Raw genomic sequence first — 18,906 nt, forward strand, 5'->3', positions numbered from 1 at the left:
GCGACGAAAAGAGCCACCCCGAAACTGCTGTGACTGCAGAGCCCCCATAGACTTTGCAGTCTCTGTGTCTTTTTAATCTTTTCAAGGGTGGTGTCAACCTCAGGTCCAAATAAGTAGTCCGGGTTAATTGGCTGATTGAGGATAGTAGTTTGTATTTCTGGTTTGAATCTCGAGATTCTTAACCAGGCATGTCTTCTTAACATGATGCTAGTGTTAATGGGCCTGGCTGCAGTGTCAGCTGCGTCTAGTGCGCACTTGATGGAAGCATTGGTTATAAGCTTTCCTTCTTGGATTAGTAGCTCCGCTCCCTCCTTGTACTGATCTGGTAGGTGTTGCAACAGTGTCTCAAGGGTATCATAATGGGACCTGTCATATCTGGCTAAGAGTGCCTGAGTGTTGGCAATGCGCCAGATGTTAGCTGCTTGCGCTGCCACCCTTTTTCCTGAAGTTTCTAGTACTTTTGACTCCTTGTCAGGAGGGGGAGCATCACCTGTAGTTTGGGAGTTTGCTCTCTTACGTGCATTAGAAACAACTAATGAGTCCAGTGGCAACTGTCCTTTTATATAAGTAGGGTCCACAGGTGCCGGTCTATATTTCTTTTAAATTCTAGGGTTTAATACCCTTGCCCTGGTGGTCTCCTTAAAAATTTCACCAGCATGCTTAAGGACCCCTTTTAGCATGGGCAGAGTCTTGACGGATCTTTCCGAAGTGGAAAAGGTGTCGACCAGAAAATCTTCCTCAACAGGGTCAGAATGTAGTTGCACATCATGGTTACCTGCCGCTCTTTCAATAAGGGCGTTAAAGGCAGTAGTGTCCTCAGTAGGAGATGTTTTTACACTGAATACATGTGTGTCAGGGGCAGTTTGCGGAGCAGATCCCTTGGGTCTGCCCATGGTTGGTTTTGATCGTTGGGATCAGTGTCCACATGATAAGTGTCATCCTCATTTTCGTCATCCCCTGCATCCACATCTGAGTATGTGGGTGAAAAAGACTGAGGTTCTTGTCCATAGGATTGCAGAGGTTCCACAAGAACTGGCGATGTGGTTGAATCACTCTTCTTCTTTAATGGAATCTTATATGACTCCATGGGTGTTTCTGGTATTATTTTTCTTTTATATATGGACAGTCTACCAGTGTCCGAGCCGATGAACTGCCTCGACTCCTGTTCTTCAGACTCCTCTGTTGGCCCCATTCCCATCGACACTGCTTTAATGGCTCCGATACCTTTTTTCGGTTCGAACATCTTCGGTCGCACTGTCGGTGGCAACCCGAACTGGATTGGTGTCGATGCGGTCTGAATGTTTCCGACCAACTTCGGGGTTGGGGCCTTCTACGGCCCGACCGTTGTAGCCTTTTCTCTGATGCGTTGGAGTGACTCCGACACCTCTTTGGATACGAATGGGCTCGGCTGCGTCGACTCGACAGGGTCCTTGGAGCCAGTCTTTGTCTTGTCCTCAGGCCTTGTCCGAGGATCGGCCCCCTCTTTTGGTTCGAGCCTTTTTTCTGTGTCGACTCTCTTTGGCGCCGGCTTCGTCGGTTCGACAGCCTTGACTTTGGTCTTCGGTGCCCCAACCTTCGGCTCGATGACCTTTTTGAACTTTTCGGTATCGACGGCCTTTTTCTGTTTCTTCGGCTCCGAGGGATTTGAGACCTTGGAACCGACCAGAGTCAGCTGCACTTTTGGTTTCGGTTTTGGCAGTGATGCTTTCGGTTTCGTTTTCTTTGGAACGACCGATGGCGGTTTCGATACCGATGGCTCTTTATACATGTTCGAAGCCGGGTCTTTATGCGGGGCTGTAGAACGAGTCTGTAGATCTCGGGTAAGGCCTTGTGGCGATCCCTCGACCTGAGCCTTATCGAGTGCTTCATCGTCGGCCCCCGTATAGCCGGTTGGGCCTAGCCCCTCGCCTGAGCTATCTTCTACGGCCCCAAGGGCCTCTGCGTGGCCTCCTACCTCATCGACGACGTTTTCTTCTTCTTCAAATATTTCTTCATCTTCGGCGTCATACTCGGAGTCATGCCCAGAAGCCGGATCTGAGTGTTCTTCCCGTACAGTTGGCTTCGTTGTGATCCGGGGACAGGCACTTGTTGCACACCGGGTGGACATCGATGTGCGGGTATTTTGCATTGCAAAGTGGACACCTTTTGAATGGGCTTCTTTCCACCGTAGATCTTAGATCGGGTCGAGTGTGGAAAAAAAAAGTCTGATTCCTCGATGTCCTCTCGAAGCAAAGTTATCGGTACCGAACAAAACTATACCAACGCTCTCGAAAGCCTTTTGGCTTTGTAGAAAGTTTTCTTAACTTGAGCTAAGATAGTAACATCCGAACCCAATGGCGGAAAAAAACAATCTGAGGATGGAGGGGATGCCCATGCGCACTGTAGTCCAGGGGAGGAGTCACCTATCTCGTGATACTTCGAAGACTCTTCCAGGACAACAATGTGCAATCATCCGGACCCAACACTAGGCGGCAATCTATGCACAGATATGAATTCAGCAGCCCACATGCCTCGAACAGAAAGCTCTCACCTTCACTGGCTCATTTAAATGGAACTGTGATGGTACTTTAGGTATGAATGTTGGATTAGTTCGAAGAGTGACATAATCCTTAGAGAAATGCAGGAAAGGTTCTTTAATAGTGAATGACTGAATTTCACTTACTCTTCTGGCAGACGTTAAGGCTAGAAGTAGGGCGACCTTCCATATGAGATACTTGAGGTCGGCTTTGTGAATGGGTTCGAATGGATGTTTCATTAGTTGTGAGAGAACCGTATTGAGTTCCCATTCCGGTGGAGGAGGCCTAACCGGGGGATAAACTCAGAAAAGACCTCTCATAAACTATTTGATTAAAGAGGACGAACATAGTGAGGGAATGTTAGCAACTTTCCTGAACCTGGATAGAGCCGCTAGATGGACTTTTATTGATGAAAAAGATTGTCCAGAGCGAGCCAGATGCAGCAGATAAGGAAGAATTTTTTCTGCAGGAGCTTCTATTGGGTGTATACTGTTAGTCACCCAAAAAGCAAAACCTCTTTCATTTAAGACGATAAATCTTCAATGTGCTTTGGGCTCGTGATTTTTCTAAGATGTCATGGCAATCCTGAGGAATATGAAGGTCTTGAAATTCTAAGAAGTCAAGAGCCATGCTTGTAATTTTAGAGATTGAGGGTCTGGGTGAAGTATCTGTCCCTCGTTCCGCGACAGCATTGTTGGAGTTGTAAGAAGACGGATTAGCCGGTCTTGGGATAGCAACATGAGTTCCTGGAACCAGTACTGGCATGGCCACCGGGGAGCAATCAGGATGAGACCGCAGCCCTCCAATTTCATTTTGCGCAACACCTTTGGTATGAACGGGATCGGCGGAAAAGCGTAAGCACAAATCCCTGACTATTGCATGGAGAGGGCTTTCCATTGTGAACGCTGTTGAGAGTATCTGCTGGCGTAATACCGGCATTTCTTGTTTTGCTTTGTTACAAACAAATCCAATGTCGGTTTGCCCCAAGCCTGGAACACTCTGTTCAATTGAACGTGGTCTAATTCCCACTCGTGGCAGTCTGATAGGGACCTGCTGAGTTTGTCCGCTAGTGTATTGTGGAGGCCTCTGACATGTTCTGCCTTGAGAGTTATGTTGTGAAGTGTAAGCCATTCCCATAACTCCTGAGCCTCCTTTGATAAAGTTGCTGATCTTGACCCTCCTTGTTTGTTCACGTAGAACATGCTGGTGGTATTGTCGGTTAGAACTAGGACCGAAGACCCTGCAATCCTTGGAAGGAATGCTTGCAAGGATAGGAAGATTGCCCGCAATTCCAGACTGTTGATGTGTCGTTGTCTGTACTTCTGAGACCATTTGCCTTGTACTTGTAAATCTTGGAGATGACCTCCCCATCCCTCCATGGACGCATCCATTGTCAGAACGAAGTCTGGAGGATTATGTATGAACATGAGCCCTTGTATCAGATTGGGTAACTGTGACCACCATTGAAGAGCATCCACCATGTGTGGAGTGACTTTGATGACGTTGTCGAAGCAACCTGTCACTTGTTTCCATTGAAGATGTAGTTCCTCCTGTAAAGGTCTCATTTTCAGGCGCGCCAAGGAGATGAGATTTATGGCCGAAGAACACATTCTCAGGAGTGAAGCGGAAAGTGACTTTCTTTTTGAAACCTGTCGTGACAATTTCTGCAGGCGAAGTTGTCTTTCTTGAGGTAAGAATACCTTGTATTGTGTCTAGACATGCTCCCAGGAAAGGCAGGGTCTGCTTCGGATGTAACTGGGATCTGTTTTGTTCACAGTTAGTCCCATAGATGAAAAGAGGTCTCGACATGTTGAAATGGCATTCTTTACATTGTGCTTTGAAGGACCTTTGATTAACCAATCGTCCAAGTACGGGAAAACCTGGATTCCCCAAGAACGCAACATTGCAGCTACCAGGGCCAGGCACTTTGTGAAGATCCTTGGACCCGATTTGAGTCCAAACAGGAGCACTTTGAACTGATAATGGGTGCCAGCCACAGTGAATCGGAGATACTTTCGATGTTTTGGATGGATCGGGATGTGGAAGTACGCGTCTTCCATGTCTAAGGAAGCCATAAAATCTCCCTCGTTCAGGCAGCTTAGAATCTCTGACAGGGGGACCATGCGAAAACCCTGTTTTTTGAGGAACCTGTTGAGGTTGCGAAGTTCCAGAATTGGTTCCCATTCCCCGGATTTCTTTTTGATGAGGAAAAAACGGGAGTAGAAACCTGTCCATTTCTGATGAACTGAGACCTTTTCTATAGCGTTCTTGAGGAACATTGAATAAGCTTCCTTGAACAATAAGTGAAGACGAGGGGGAGGGGGTCCCTTGGGTGGAGTAGTTGGTGGCTTGGTGACAAATTCTAGGGTGTGCCCATTTTTTACGAGGTCTAGCACCCAGCGGTCGGAGGTAATTCTTTGCCACTGGCCTAGGAAAAAAGAAATGTTCGCGCCCACAGGGAGGGAAGGAAATGTGATTGGCGCCCGGCTGAACTCACTGTTTTCTATGAGAGTCTCGCCTTTGATTGTTGTAGCGTTTTCGGCCTCCTTGGCGAGAGAAACCAGCCGTATTGGATTGGCGGTACGATGATTGGTAAGTTTGTCGATATTGAGGCTGATATTGTCTGCTCTGTTGATGGTAACCTCCTCTAGAGGAATAGCCACGCCCTTTAGCACCTCTGAATGTTCCCCACTTGTATTGTAGGGAACCCAAAGATCTTGCGGTATCAGTGTCGGTCTTGATTGCTTGGAGGGCTTCGTCAATATGTTTGCCAAAGAAAGATTCGCCGTCGAAGGCTATATCTAATATTTTTGTTTGGACTTCTGGTCGGAAGGTGGTAGCCTTTAACCAACCCTGGCGCCTGAGAACTGCAGCCCCAGCCCGTTGCCTGAAATTTGTGTTGAAAATATCCAGAGCGCAGTCGATCGTTTCTGCTGCTGCGCGCTCTCCCTCCAACAAGATCTTTGAAGCCTCCTGTCGTTTGTCCTCTGGAATAAGGTCAATCAGACCAGCCATGTCCGACCACATTTGGTGATCATAACGCCCTATGATCGCTAATGAATTCGCTGCCCTGATGGAGGCGGCAGCCATGGTTGAGAACTTTTACCAATGAGGTCAAGGCGACGTCCCTCTTTGTCGGCTGGTGTAGTGATGGGTGTGGCCGGATTTTTAGACCTTTGTTGGGCGGCCTGTGAAATGACTGAATCCGTCCTGGGGTGACCAATGAGGCAGGATGGACTGTTGAGCGGAGCACAATATTTGTTATCAATCCGTGGAACACTGCAGGCACGGATGCAGGATTTTTCATAATCTTGATGCCTTCATTCCATATGTAATCTATTATTGGAATTGCTCTGGTAACGAATATGCTACTTACCAGTATGCATCTGTTCTTGGCATGTAGGGCTGCTGACATTCATATCTGTGCATACATCGCCGCCTAGTGTTGGGTCCGGATGATTGCACATTGTTGTCCTGGAAGAGTCTTCAAAGTATCACGAGATAGGTGGCTCCTCCCCTGGACTACAGTGCGCATGGGCATCCTCTCCATCCTCAGATTGTTTTTAGCCATTGTGGCCAAGATGGAGTGAAACTCAGTGAATGATGACCATGCTAGAAGTATATGTGAATTCTGCAGCTGCTACTGGCGCCGGGGAGGAGGGCGGGCGATATGAATGTCAGCAGCCCTACATGCAAGAACAGATGCATACTGGTAAGTAGCATATTCGGTTCGAGGCATGTGGGCTGCTGAATTCATATCTGTGCATAGAATACATAGCTGTCCCTCCATTAGCGGCGGCCGCCCGTGCCAGCTGCAGCAGTTTGGAAAAGTGTTTTGAGAACAGCCTGCCCTACAGCTGCTTGCTGTTTGGAGTGCACATCAACACAGTAATGTTTTGTAAATGTGTGTGTGGTAGACCATGTGGCTGCTCTACATATGTCCTCCAAAGGAATGTTTCCAGGGAATGCCATAGAGGCCCCCAACTTTCTGGTGGAGTGGGCTCTTGGTGGAATGGTAAGGGTACGTTTTGCTTTCAGATAGCAGATCTGGATACATTTAACGATCCACCTAGCAATACCAGCCTTGGAAATAGGGTTACCTTTGTGGTGTGGTGCAAAGGCGACAAAGAGTTGCTTAGTTTTCCTGAAATCCTTGGTCCTATCGATGTAATACATCAGGGCACTTTTGACGTCAAGGGTGTGGAGCATCCGCTCCGCCAATGACTCGGGATTATGAAAGAAAACAGGTAACTCAATAGTCTGGTTGATATGGAATTGAGACACAACCTTGGGAAGAAATTTAGGGTTAGTGCGAAGCACTACCCTGTTGGAGTGAATTTGAATAAATGGCTCTTGGATAGTAAGGGCTTGTAATTCACTAACCCTCCATAGCGATGTAATTGCTATGAGGAAAGCCACTTTCCACGTTAATACCTGAATCTCTCAGGAATGCAGTGGTTCAAAGGGAGGACCCATCAGCCTGTTGAGGACCACATTGAGGTTCCACTCCGGAGCTGGTGGAGTCCGCGGAGGAATGACTCGTTTGAGTCCTTCCAGAAAAGCCTTATTGGCAGGCACCCTGAAGAGGGAGAGGTGCTGCCTATTCTGGAGATAAGCAGCCATTGCAGATAGATGAATGCGAATGGAAGCATATGCCAGATTACATTTGTACAGATGGAAAAGGTAACAGATGATATTCTGAATAGAAGCATCTAGCGGGTTAATGTTGTGGTCTGCACAATAAATTACAAACCGCTTCCATTTCGCCGCATAGCATGCTCTGGTGGTGGGTTTCCTTGCCTCCCGAATGATGTCCATACAGTCAGAAGGCAAGTGCAGGTAGCCAAACTCTAGGACTTCAGGAGCCAGATCGCCAGGTTGAGCTGTTGCGGATCTGGATGCTGAATGTCGCCATGGCTCTGCGTCAGAAGGCTGGGTGTGAGACGTAGCCCTCTGATGCGGTACCACGGACAGTTCTAGAAACGTGGTGTACCATGGTTGGCGAGCCCACGTTGGAGCAACCAGGATGAGAGTCATTGAGTGCTGCCTGAGCTTGCGTGCCACCAGCGGTATCAGAGGTGCTGGGGGAAAAGCGTACGCAAATTTGCCTGACCAGTTCATCCATATCGCATTGCCCTGCGACTGTGGGTGTGGGAACCTGGCGGCGAAGCTTTGGCATTTTGCGTTCTCCTTTGTGGCGAAGAGGTCGATCTCTGGATGACCCCACCTTCGGAAGTACGGTCGGAGAACTGATGGGTGTATCTCCCTCTCGTGCATTTGGTGGCTGTGCCTGCTGAGCAGGTCCGCCATCTGATTGTCCTTGCCCGGGAGGTGCTCTGCCAAGAGGAAGATGTTCCTCTGAATGGCCCACTTCCACATGCTCTGAGCCAGATGAGACAACTGCGGAGAGTGTGTCCCTCCCTGCTTTTGAATGTAGTACATTGCCGTCATGTTGTCCGTCCGGATCAACACGACCTTGTTGCATAGATGTACCTTGAAGGCTTTCAGTGCCATGAAGATCGCCATCAGTTCCAGAACATTGATGTGCATCTTCCTCTGCTGTTGCGACCATAGTCCCTGCACAGTGTAATGGAGTACATGCGCTCCCCATCCCTGGAGAGAAGCGTCCGTCGTCAGGATGATCTGTGGCACAGGCTCTTGGAACGGTCGGCCCTTGCAAAGGTTTTGTGGATTCCACCAATGCAGAGAGTTGTATGCCCGACCGCTCACCAACACTAGGTCTTTCAACTGCCCGTGAGCCTGAGTCCACTGACGTGCTAAGCACTCCTGAAGTGGGCGCATATGTAGTCTCGCGTGCGGGACTATGGAAATGCAGGAGGCCATCATGCCTATCAACTGCATGAGCACTCTTGCTGGAAGGGAGTGTTGAGGCCTGAATTTTTGGATCAGCGATTGAATGCTGCGGACTCTCACTGAATTCGGCTGTGCTGTGGCCGCCAGAGTGTTTATGGTCGCACCCAGATACTGCCGTATGTGGGCGGGCAGGAGGTGGGATTTTGGGTAATTCAGTGAGAATCCCAGATCTTGCAGGAGGTGAATGGTGTGGGATATGTGGGCGGCACATTGCTGGGCTGACTTCGCTTGGATGAGCCAGTCGTCCAGATAGGGGTAGACGTGGATGTTTCGTCTCCTGAGATGTGCCGCCACTGTCGCCAGGCACTTTGTGAACACCCTGGGTGCCGTGGTGACACCGAAAGGCAAAACCTTGAATTGGTAGTGCTGGTTTTGGATGGTGAACCTGAGGTATTTCCTGTGTGAAGGGTGCAGTGGAATGTGAAAGTACGCATCCTTTAGGTCTAAAGTTGCGAGAAAATCCCCCTGCCTGAGCAACGGGAGCACTTGCTGCAGGGTCAGCATATGGAAGTGCTCCGACAGGATGTAGACGTTGAGTGGCCTGAGGTCCAGGATGGGTCTGAGGGACCCGTCCTTCTTTGGTATCAGGAAGTACAGGGAGTAGACCCCTGTGCCTCTTTTTTGCATAGGCACGAGCTCTATTGCCCCTTTTTGCAGCATGACTGCGACCTCCTGCTGCAATAAGTGCAAGTGCTCGTCTGACATAGGAAGGTGCCTTGGGGGCATGTTGGGTGGAGTGGACGTTAACTCCAGACAATACCCGTATTGGATAAGTTTTCTGACCCACCTGTCCGTGGTGATGGACGTCCAGACGGGCAGGAACTGCTGGAGTCTCCCCCCGACTGGTGTTGTGTGGTCGGGGGGAAGTGACAAGGCGTCACTGTTTGCTGGTGGTAGAGGACCTGGAGCTGTTGTTGCCACGTCCTCTGCCCTTGGCGCTGTTGCCGCGATAACCACCTCGACTCTTGTTGGCATAAGTAGTCTGAGTGTTGCCCTTGTAGTATTGCGTGGATTGGGAAAGCTGACCCCTTGAGACGCCTCTAGTGTTGAAGCGATGAAAGGACCCACCCCGAAACTGCTGGGACTGTAAGGCACCCATGGATTTTGCAGTGTCAGTGTCCTTTTTCATTTTTTCTAGGGTGGTGTCAACCTCTGGTCCAAACAGGTGATCTGGGTTAACCGTTTGGTTCAGGATGGTGGTTTGGATGTCTGGCTTAAATCCAGAGATTCTCAGCCAGGCATGTCTCCGAAGCATAACACTGGTGTTTATAGCTCTGGCAGCGGTATCGGCTGCGTCCAGAGCACACTTAATGGAAGCGTTGGAGATTAGCTTCCCCTCTTGAATTAGCATCTCAGCCCCCTCTTTGTATTGATCAGGCAGGTGTTGCAACAGGGTCTCTAGTGTATCGTACTGCGCCCTGTCATAGCGTGCTAGAAGCGCCTGTGTGTTAGAGATGCGCCATATGTTGGCTGCCTGTGCTGCTACCCTCTTCCCCGAAGCCTCAAAGACCTTGGATTCTTTGTCTGGGGGAGGAGAATCACCCGAAGTCTGAGAATTGGCCCTCTTCTGGGCATTCGAGACGACAAGGGAGTCCAGAGGCAACTGTCCTTTAATGTAGGTAGGATCAGTAGGCGCCGCCTTGTATTTCTTGTCAATCCTAGGCTTTATCACCCTCGCCCTGGTAGGTTCCTTAAAGATCTCAGCAGCATGCTTTAAAACACCTTTTAGCATAGGCAGAGTTTTCACAGTCTTTTCCGATACTGAAAAAGTGTCAAAGAGGAAATCCACATCCACAGGGTCAGCATGCAGCTGGACATTGTGATTGTTAGCAGCCCGTTCAATGAGGGCATTGAAAGCAGCAGAGTCTTCAGTAGGTGAAGTCTTAGCAGAAAAGAGTTGAGGGTCTTGTCCTGAATGAGGATCCCCAGGGTCACCACCAGCTGCCCAGGGCTCATTTGTATCCTCAGGGTCTGTATAGACTGGATAATTGTATTCATCCTCCTCATCACCCTCACCAGCGTCCACATCGGAGTAAGTGGGCGACACATCATGAGTCTGTGGTGAAAGGGGTTCCACCAAGACAGGAGAGCAAGCAGAGTCCTTCTTCTTCTTGAGAGGGATCTTGTAAGACTCCAGTTGGGGTTCTGGGGTGATTTTCCGCTTCAGAAAGGAAAGCCTGCCCGTTTCGGCGTCGATGAAGTGTACTTGACGCTCATCCTCCGAAGGTTGTCGAGGTCGCGGGCCGTGGACCACCGACGACGCCTTCGGCGCCGAGGAGACCTTCTCGGGCACGCCGGCCACCGCCTTAGGAGCGAAAGCCTTCGGCGCAGTCCTAGGCGGCAAGGTAAGGAGGATCGTCGTGGACGCCTTAACCGGTTTCTCCACAGGCTTCGCAGGCTGAGGGTCCTTCGGTTCGACCGCCGCGGTGCCGTCCCTGATGCGCTGCAGGGAGTCTGTGACCTTTTTGGTGAACACGGCGGATGGACGCGCCGGTTCAGCAGAGTCCTTTGAGGCCACTTTTGGAGTCGAGTCCTTTGAGGCCACCTTCGGAGTCGACTCTCGGGGCGCAGCACCCTTGGCCTTGTCGTGTGGACGCGGGGCAAAGAGGACCTTCGGGTCATCTGGTCGCTTCTTCGGGTCGCCGAGAGTTTTCTTCGGGTCGTCGACAGCCTTTTTCGGGTCGACAAGGGCCTTGCCGGCGTCGACCGTCCTCGGCGCCGACGCGCCAGTATCGACCACCTTCACCTTAGTCTTCGGCGCGGCAGACTTTGTCTCGATGCCCTTGACTTGGCCTTTCGGCTCGACAGCCATCTTCGGCGCCGAAGCCTCAGAAGTTTTCGATCCGACTAATGCCATGCGCACTTTCGGTTTCGATACTTGCACCTGCGCAGTATCTGGCGTCGAGACCGTAGGTTTCACTTTCGGTTTCGTTTTGACCGGGAGTAGCTCGGTAACAATGTCCGTGGCAGGGCCCGAAGGCGGGGCCGTGGAACCCATATCGAGGTCTTGGGTAAGGCCCGAAGGCGATCCCTCGACCTGGGCCTTATAGATAGGCACGGCCCCAGAGTCAGTTTGAGGGAGCTCCTCGTCCGAGCTATCCTCCATGGCCCCGAGGGCACCGTCGTCGTCTCCTACCTCGTCGACGACTTCTTCACTTTCGAACACCTCAGCATCAGCGCCGTAGTCTTCTTCGACGTCAAACGCGGGGTTTGATTCCGAAACGTCCTGGATATATTCTTCCTCGACATCCCCAGCATCGAAAATGTCCGTAGGCGCCGGAGCAGATTGCTGGGCCTCCAGGCGCGCAGCTCGTCGGAGCTTGAGTGTCTTTTTGGACCTGAATCGTGAACAGGCCATACACTTGACCTCATCGTGGTCCGGCGACAGACACTTGTTGCACACCGGGTGGACGTCGATGTGTGGGTACTTCGAGTTACAGACCGGACATCTCTTGAATGGACTTCGGTCCATGATGGATGGTCGATAAGTCAGGAGCGTCGACTAGGCCTTCCGCGCCAAGAGCACGCGGAAGTACAGAAACCGTCTCGGAGCCGAGCTAGAAGAAGTGAAGCCGAACGCAAGACAATACCGACGTATAGACTAAAGACCTTTTGGTCTCAAGAAAGTTTTTCTATCGATTCCGACAAGAGGGAATTAAAGACATACGAAACCAATGGCGGAAAAAAACAATCTGAGGATGGAGTCGATGCCCATGCGCACTGTAGTCCAGGGAAGGAGCCACCTATCTCGTGATACTTCGAAGACTCTTCCAGGACAACAATGTGCAATCATCCGGACCCAACACTAGGCGGCGATCTATGCACAGATATGAATTCAGCAGCCCACATGCCTCGAACCTTTCCTAGCCTCTTCTTTGAAATCGTGTAGGAAACAATCAGTTTGTTCCACCGTTACTGGAAGCTGAAACCTAGTAGCAGCTCGCTGCATGAGGTTATGAAATCCACCTATATCTTCTGGAGGTGAGTCTGATGGTTGTGGAGTTGGTGGAGATGGCATGGGAATAATATATGAATCCCACAGATCCAAGTGAGGATTCTCTGGTAGCTCACCTTCTTCTACTTCTTTATCAGAAGAAGTGTCCGGAATTTGAGTAGGCTGAGCAGGATGAAGCTGTTGAGGAGGTTCTGTAACTAGAGACATTGGTGCCGGCTACCACAGGATGAGGTGGTGGAATGACCTGCTGCAGTGGAAAACGCTGCCTATAATCAGCTAACATGGCCTGCAAGTCCTGAATAAGGTTAGAAGGCAGATGGCTGGACTCTGAAATCGAGAATGCCTCTGGTATCCTGTGTGGGGAGGAGCAACAATGTCCTACTGGAAGTAGTGTTCCGTGTAGTCTCATCTTCCTCGTCATCTTGACATTTAATGTTCAGTTCGGAAGGATGACGAGCTATTCCAAAAGCTCAGTCATCGTCATCCTAGTCATCATCCTCCTCTTGGGCATATGTGTCGCGGAGGTGAGATGGAGTAAGTGGTGAGATGTACGAACACTTTTGTCTCTGGAAAGATTCAAGATGGAAACCTTTCGAGGAAATAGGTGTTGAAAAAGTTTGTACCGCCACTAAAGACTTAGTAGAAGCAGGTTTCACTCCTGTAGATGTTATGGTCGTTGACGGGGGCATTGGAGATAGAGTTACCGTCGATGGACTCTTCATTTTAGTCGTTGTCGACGGGATCGTCGTCGACGAGATAGACGCCGACGGAAGCATCGTCGACAGACTCGAACTCTACGTCGACGGGCTCGCCGTCGACGGGTTCAACATCAACGGGATGATAGTCGACGGACTCGACGTCGACGCGACAATCGTCGACGGGCTTGATACCTTCGTCGACGAGTGTTTTGACGGCTTCGTCGATGAGGCTTTCGTCGACGGATCATCGACGACGGTTTTCTTAGACACTATGGAAATCCTCGTCAACAGGATAGGAGAAGTAATAGATGTAGTAGAAATTGTCGCCTTCGACGAAGGAGCTGAAGATGTGACAGAGATAGTCGACATAGGTAAAGCTGAAGAGACAGAACAGCTTTTACTCACGGTTTTGATAAATTGCCTTTTAGAATCCTTGAGAGCTGAAGCTTCTGGAGACTGAATAGGCCCAGAGGAAGTAAAAGGAGACCTTTGAGAAGGACCAGAAGTGGAGTGGGAGGATTTGAGATGTTTTCTCCCCTCACTTGGCGAACTGTCCGGAGATCTTGCTCTTTTGCTGGAGGTTGAAGCTCAATCATCATCTTCAGTTGAAGAAGATTTGAGCCACAACGGGACTCTAGCCTCCCTATTCCTTAGAGTTTTTGAAGGGAAGGTTCAGCAGATCTTACAATTTTTAGCCTCATGCTTAGGGTAGAGGCAATAGATACAGTCCTTATGTTGATCATCAACATGGACTCTTTTTTTTCACATGTTCTGCAAGGTTTGAACAAGGCCTTCTTGTCAGACATCTTGAAGGATAAACTGAGTAGCACTCAGGGAGACTCCCTTCCACACGACGTGCGGTGAAAATCTGAGGAGAACTGGCTCTGCAGAGAGTGTTCTAGAGGGTGCTGAGAGCTGATTGGTTGGGACAAAGACTTTGGTCTCTTTAGCATAATGATGTAGATAGGCTACTAGGATTTAGGCCTCTGGTTTTTTTTCTTAGGGCCTACTACTATCATTTACCTTTGGCACTTTTTTTTTATTTCAGGCATGTGAATCTATGAAAGATACCCCAATACTGGATAAGGAGCAGACTGGTCAAAGCCAGCCGGTAGGGAGGCAGAAGGGCCAGGGTGACGAAGGGGAGTGGTGCAGCAAAGTCCTTACAATAGAGAGCAGGATGGAAATACAAGAGAGGGTGCATAATGGGTGGTGCTCAGAATGGCGACAGAACATGTAGTACCTTCAAAGAGGGAACCCAACGGGCCTTGGAAGCAAGAGAAAGTAGAACGGGTCGAGCAATTGAAGGCCCATGGGGAACCAATAATGGCAGACGAGGTATGCAGAAGAAACAGTCCCAATGAATTAAAGTGAAGCACAGAAGAATTCATAAAAGCGGGGAAGAGTAGAGGGGAACAACAGGCAGGGTATGAAAAACAGAGCACTAATCTGCTTAGTGGTGGTACGGAGTAAAGGTAACCAGAAGAGAGAGTACCAGTGTATTAAGGTGCTAATCAAAGTATGTGTAGGGTAACAGCATCCATTCTTTTCACTTAAGTGGCTACAGGTCTAACAGTAGATTGGTTATTAGTCTGACCCGCTGCGTGATACTATACACCTTACCTCAAAGGCTGTGGAGTAACCGGACAAGTTACAAGAGGGATAGCAGAAAAAGACATGCTAAGTACCTCAGATCATGCTTAAGTCAATATTGGAGTGAGAGTACATGTAAGGGAAATTATTGCACAGATTTTGCAAATCCTGTAATGTTTACTAACTGATTGAAAGGCCTGTTATCTTACAGACTGTGTAGCATCTACACTGGGGAAAGGAGTGGAGCAAATACAAGCATGTCTTCCCCCACTGAAGGTGCAGATAGGAATGGAGGGCACTACAGACATGGTGGGAGACAGAATGAGCAAACTGGCAAGACACTTACCTCGCAGACCATACAGTGCCAGCACGTCTCCACATGGTGTTTGCACTCACTGCATGTATACAAAAAACGATCCTGGCTCTGTGGGTGCAGTTCCACCAGCATGCACATGGTGGGACACTTGGCTCGTCGCAGGGAAGAGAACTCCAGGAGCTGGTCGCGGAACAGGGTGAGGAAGGCATCCCGACCTTTCACATGGTCGCCCAGCCTCGGGGGATCTGGCTTCACTATTGGTGGCAGAGAGTTAGCAGTGGGGCCAGCAATCAAACAAATCACGAAGAAAACCTGCAACAAACATGAAAACAAGTAAGCAAATAAGAAACTTGCAGCAGAAGCAGCATGGGCCAAATATGAGCAAATATGAGCAAAGGACTTAGACTAAAGAGTTGGTATTACTGGCATTGTACAGACATTACTGGTAATGCAGGGAAGAAGCGGGTACCACTGGTAAATAATGGAAGACAGTCTATGTACCTAGCAGATCAAGCCATTAGTACAGGCTCACCTAGCAGGAGAGTGCATTCTCACCTCCTTGTGACTCTTCATGGTGGCGTACAGCTTCTGGGACAGGTCGCTGGACACAGTAGACATCCCTGGCTTCTTTTGGTTGCCTTGGCTGAGGCTACTTTTGTCCTCACTGGTCTTCTTGTTGTGCTCTTTCTGAGCATTCTTACTGTCACCCTGGATCACCTGCATGAAAAAAGGGTTTTAGAAACCTGGATTTCATGGGGATGAGATTTCACTTTGATGTAGCAAAGGCAACTACAAGATGGAGTGCAATTCAGTAGCACTTTGGCAAAACAAATTTTTTTAACCCCATTTGAGCTGGTTGACTACAGTAGCTAGCAGAGACCAAACTCAACCAAACACTGATCTCTCCAGAGCCAAACTACTTCACAATACTGTCAGCACCCCAACCTCATCTCAATAGCCCAACTTCATCTTGAGCACCCCACCCTCTCGCTGGCCCAATGTAATTACAAGCACACCAACATCACCTCCAATGCTCCTTAATTGCTTCAACATCACCCCTGCATCCCCACAATCCACACTAGTGTGTAACCTCAATGACCCTGGTCTCCTGTGCCCGTACCGCCATCTAAATGCACCTTTGGGCCACACCACTGGCTACCCCTCTTACATCAATACTGGTTTTCTGCTCCAGTTTAAGCTCTTCCTCCTCCTGTTGCAACTCCTTGATGCTCTCCTCAAACACATTGGGCCAGAAGTCTGTTTCGAAGTATGGAAGCTCTTTAGCACTAGTCAGGCGGTCCTCAGTAGGTTGTCTGAACACATCCTGGCAAGAAAAACGGTACATGCTGTCAAAAGCAGGCTGGGATGATCAACAATAGCAATTTGTTCTGTGCACAGAGGTTAGCACCAAAAACAGGTGTTACCCTAGTTTCGCCCAAGGACAGTGCCTCTACTTCCCTCAAAATGTTCCCTTTGTATAACCGCACAGTAGAAGCCTCTGACTGCGGTAGCAAACCTCCTTGAGTCTGTGTTCAACTGCATCTATAAAGTATTGATAAGAGTCACACTATACTTTGCGCACCAGCAGGACTAAGGTGCATCTTAAAGATGTGACATCATGTCCATAGAACCCTAAATGGCCACGCTGAAGCAACAGCTTATTTAACAAAATTTCACCAAAGGCATGACACAGTTTGCTGTTATAATGAACCCTAAAAAAATAATAATGGAACAGCACTCGGGACACCGGCATCACCAAGATGGGAACTGACAGCAAAGGTCGCAGCAGCCATGCTGAACCAGAAGGAACCACAGAAAGCATTGGAGGTAATCTGCAGCAATGCTGTTGCCTGAAGAAATACTCTAGAGAAGGATGCAAGTAAGCACACAAGACAAATCTTACAAACAGACTATGTCATCAGAAACACACAAGTTTAGCACCATCCTTAAATCAACTCAAATATGTATGTACCTTGTATTCATGAACAATGCGCTCAGACACACACTTGTCCAGCATCTTCTTGTACCACTCCTGCAGTCGCTTTGGCTTGGGGATCTTCTGATCCATGAGGTGACAGTGGAAGATATTATCGTCGCCCTCAGTGGACGGGCTGGCCCAGATGTGCCCGGTGGTGTACCTGACGAGAAAGAAAGCCTTTAACCTCTTTATGGGAAGAAAAAAAATGGCATCTTGTTGACCAAGCAGAAAACCAACAGGAAGACATGACAGAAAGACCAATGGAGGATTTCACTGCTTCTAACTTTGGTTTTTACCTCACCCAGCTCTTCACTCCCTGCTTCAGAACTCAATACACAAATACTTTTAAAACATCCCCATCCAGAAAGCGATCAGTGCAACACCAAGACTGTACAATCCCCTCTTTCTTTGAGCCACTGATTCCCTTAGGGTTTTCAGAGTACAACCATATCGCTCAACTTTCCTCAGAAAATTTAAAACAAGCTCCTTTATGTGTTACTGCATTTGTCCAAATTCTGGAAAATATATTATAAAATCTAGATATGGAAGACAGACTGGCAAAGATCTCGGAAGTCTATTACAGCATTATCATGTAGCTCAGAACACACAAGCTAATACCAGCACATGCTGCATAGGAAAGGCATCTCAAAAACATAAAAGCGATAGGAAGAATGCTTGCTATAATTCTAACCACTGGCAATCTCTTGGTAGCATTCCAAAGCCATTGCTCTTTTGCTCAACAGACCATCTTAGTTTGGACGGAGCCATATGCAAATCAGTCTTGACCCTGCTCCAACAAAACAGTCCAGTCTGAACTGCCAGGCCAGGTCTTCTCCGAACTAGAACACAAGCAACCAAAGATTGTTTTCTCCCTAATTGGTGCTTTTCAATCAGGTGTAGATTGATTCCAGCAGCACAGTGAGCAAGGGACCCACATCTGGGCATACCATTGACCATTCATGGCGTTACATCAAACACACAAATGGTGATAAGAGTAATGCTTGCTCAAGGCGGAAGTTGGGGAAAGGCTGGGTTGAAGTTGATCAGCGAATAAGACACTTGTCCCAGCGCAGAAGCAGTCCAAAATCGGAGAAACTCACTATGGGACACTGCAGAAAGCAGAGAGACACTGTGGGAAAGGGGTTTCTGTAGTAGGGGATCTCTATGTATAGTCATAATCTAGTGAATAGTCCCGCTCATGTGCGGGGACCCCGGAGCAATCAAAAATAATCTCTTAAGCGGTTTTCTTTGCAGTACTGCAAAGACACTTGAGAGAGAATTAAAGACAAATAATGCAGCCTATACATGCAAAGCTACACTGTCCAGTACTTCAACTAGAAATGCAAGGATATTCCACAAATATCACACTTAGACCTGTCTGCCAGGTTTCACCATGGAGAACACTCCCCCCCCCTTCACCAAATCCTTGGAATGATAGAGAGGAAGTACAGGACAGACAAGCTCCCATAGGCTGCCATTATGTGGCTTTATGTGCCATTAGGTGCCATTATGTGGCATTATGTGTCATTATGTGACTTTGATGCACCTTTGACTGAATGTGCACTGGGTTCCTGATAATCTGATTCCTAGGGCATGTGATCTTTCCCAAAACGGTACCTTTGTTTCCATAACTGGCACGCATATGGCCCACTTCTAAATACCATGTAAAAGGTACAAGTGGTACCAAGGGCATTGTGACCAGAGAGTGTCTCTAAGGGCTGCAACATGTATTATGCCACCCTAAAAGACCCTTCACCAAATACATGCACACTGCCACTGCAGACTGAGGGTTTTGGTGTAGATAAAAGTGAAGAGTTGACCTGGCACATGTGAGAAAGTGCCATTTTTCTTGCATTGGTATGCCCCCACTTTTTGCTGAACTGCTGATGTGCTTTGACTGAGTGTGCCCTGGGCTTCTGCCAACCAGGTACCCAGGGCCTGTGTTCCTTCCTTAAAACTGTGTTGAAACAAAAACC

General features: G+C 48.8%; 1 protein-coding gene across 1 annotated transcript in view; it reads right to left on the reverse strand.

Moving 5' to 3' along the window:
* The window catches only part of LOC147748058 (histone acetyltransferase p300-like), a 271,545-nt gene that overhangs the window by 56,088 nt on the left and 196,551 nt on the right, over window positions 1-18,906 (reverse strand). The window contains exons 6-9 of the mRNA XM_086958259.1: window positions 16,925-17,090; window positions 16,121-16,276; window positions 15,508-15,669; window positions 14,983-15,264 (exon numbers count right to left, since the gene is read on the reverse strand). Of these exons, the coding sequence (XP_086814385.1) occupies window positions 14,983-15,264; window positions 15,508-15,669; window positions 16,121-16,276; window positions 16,925-17,090 (766 nt within the window). The remainder of the gene's footprint in view (window positions 1-14,982; window positions 15,265-15,507; window positions 15,670-16,120; window positions 16,277-16,924; window positions 17,091-18,906) is intronic.

Source organism: Lissotriton vulgaris, chromosome 1_1 (genome assembly GCF_964263255.1).
Source record: "Lissotriton vulgaris chromosome 1_1, aLisVul1.2, whole genome shotgun sequence".
In the NCBI taxonomy this organism is placed as follows: domain Eukaryota; kingdom Metazoa; phylum Chordata; class Amphibia; order Caudata; family Salamandridae; genus Lissotriton; species Lissotriton vulgaris.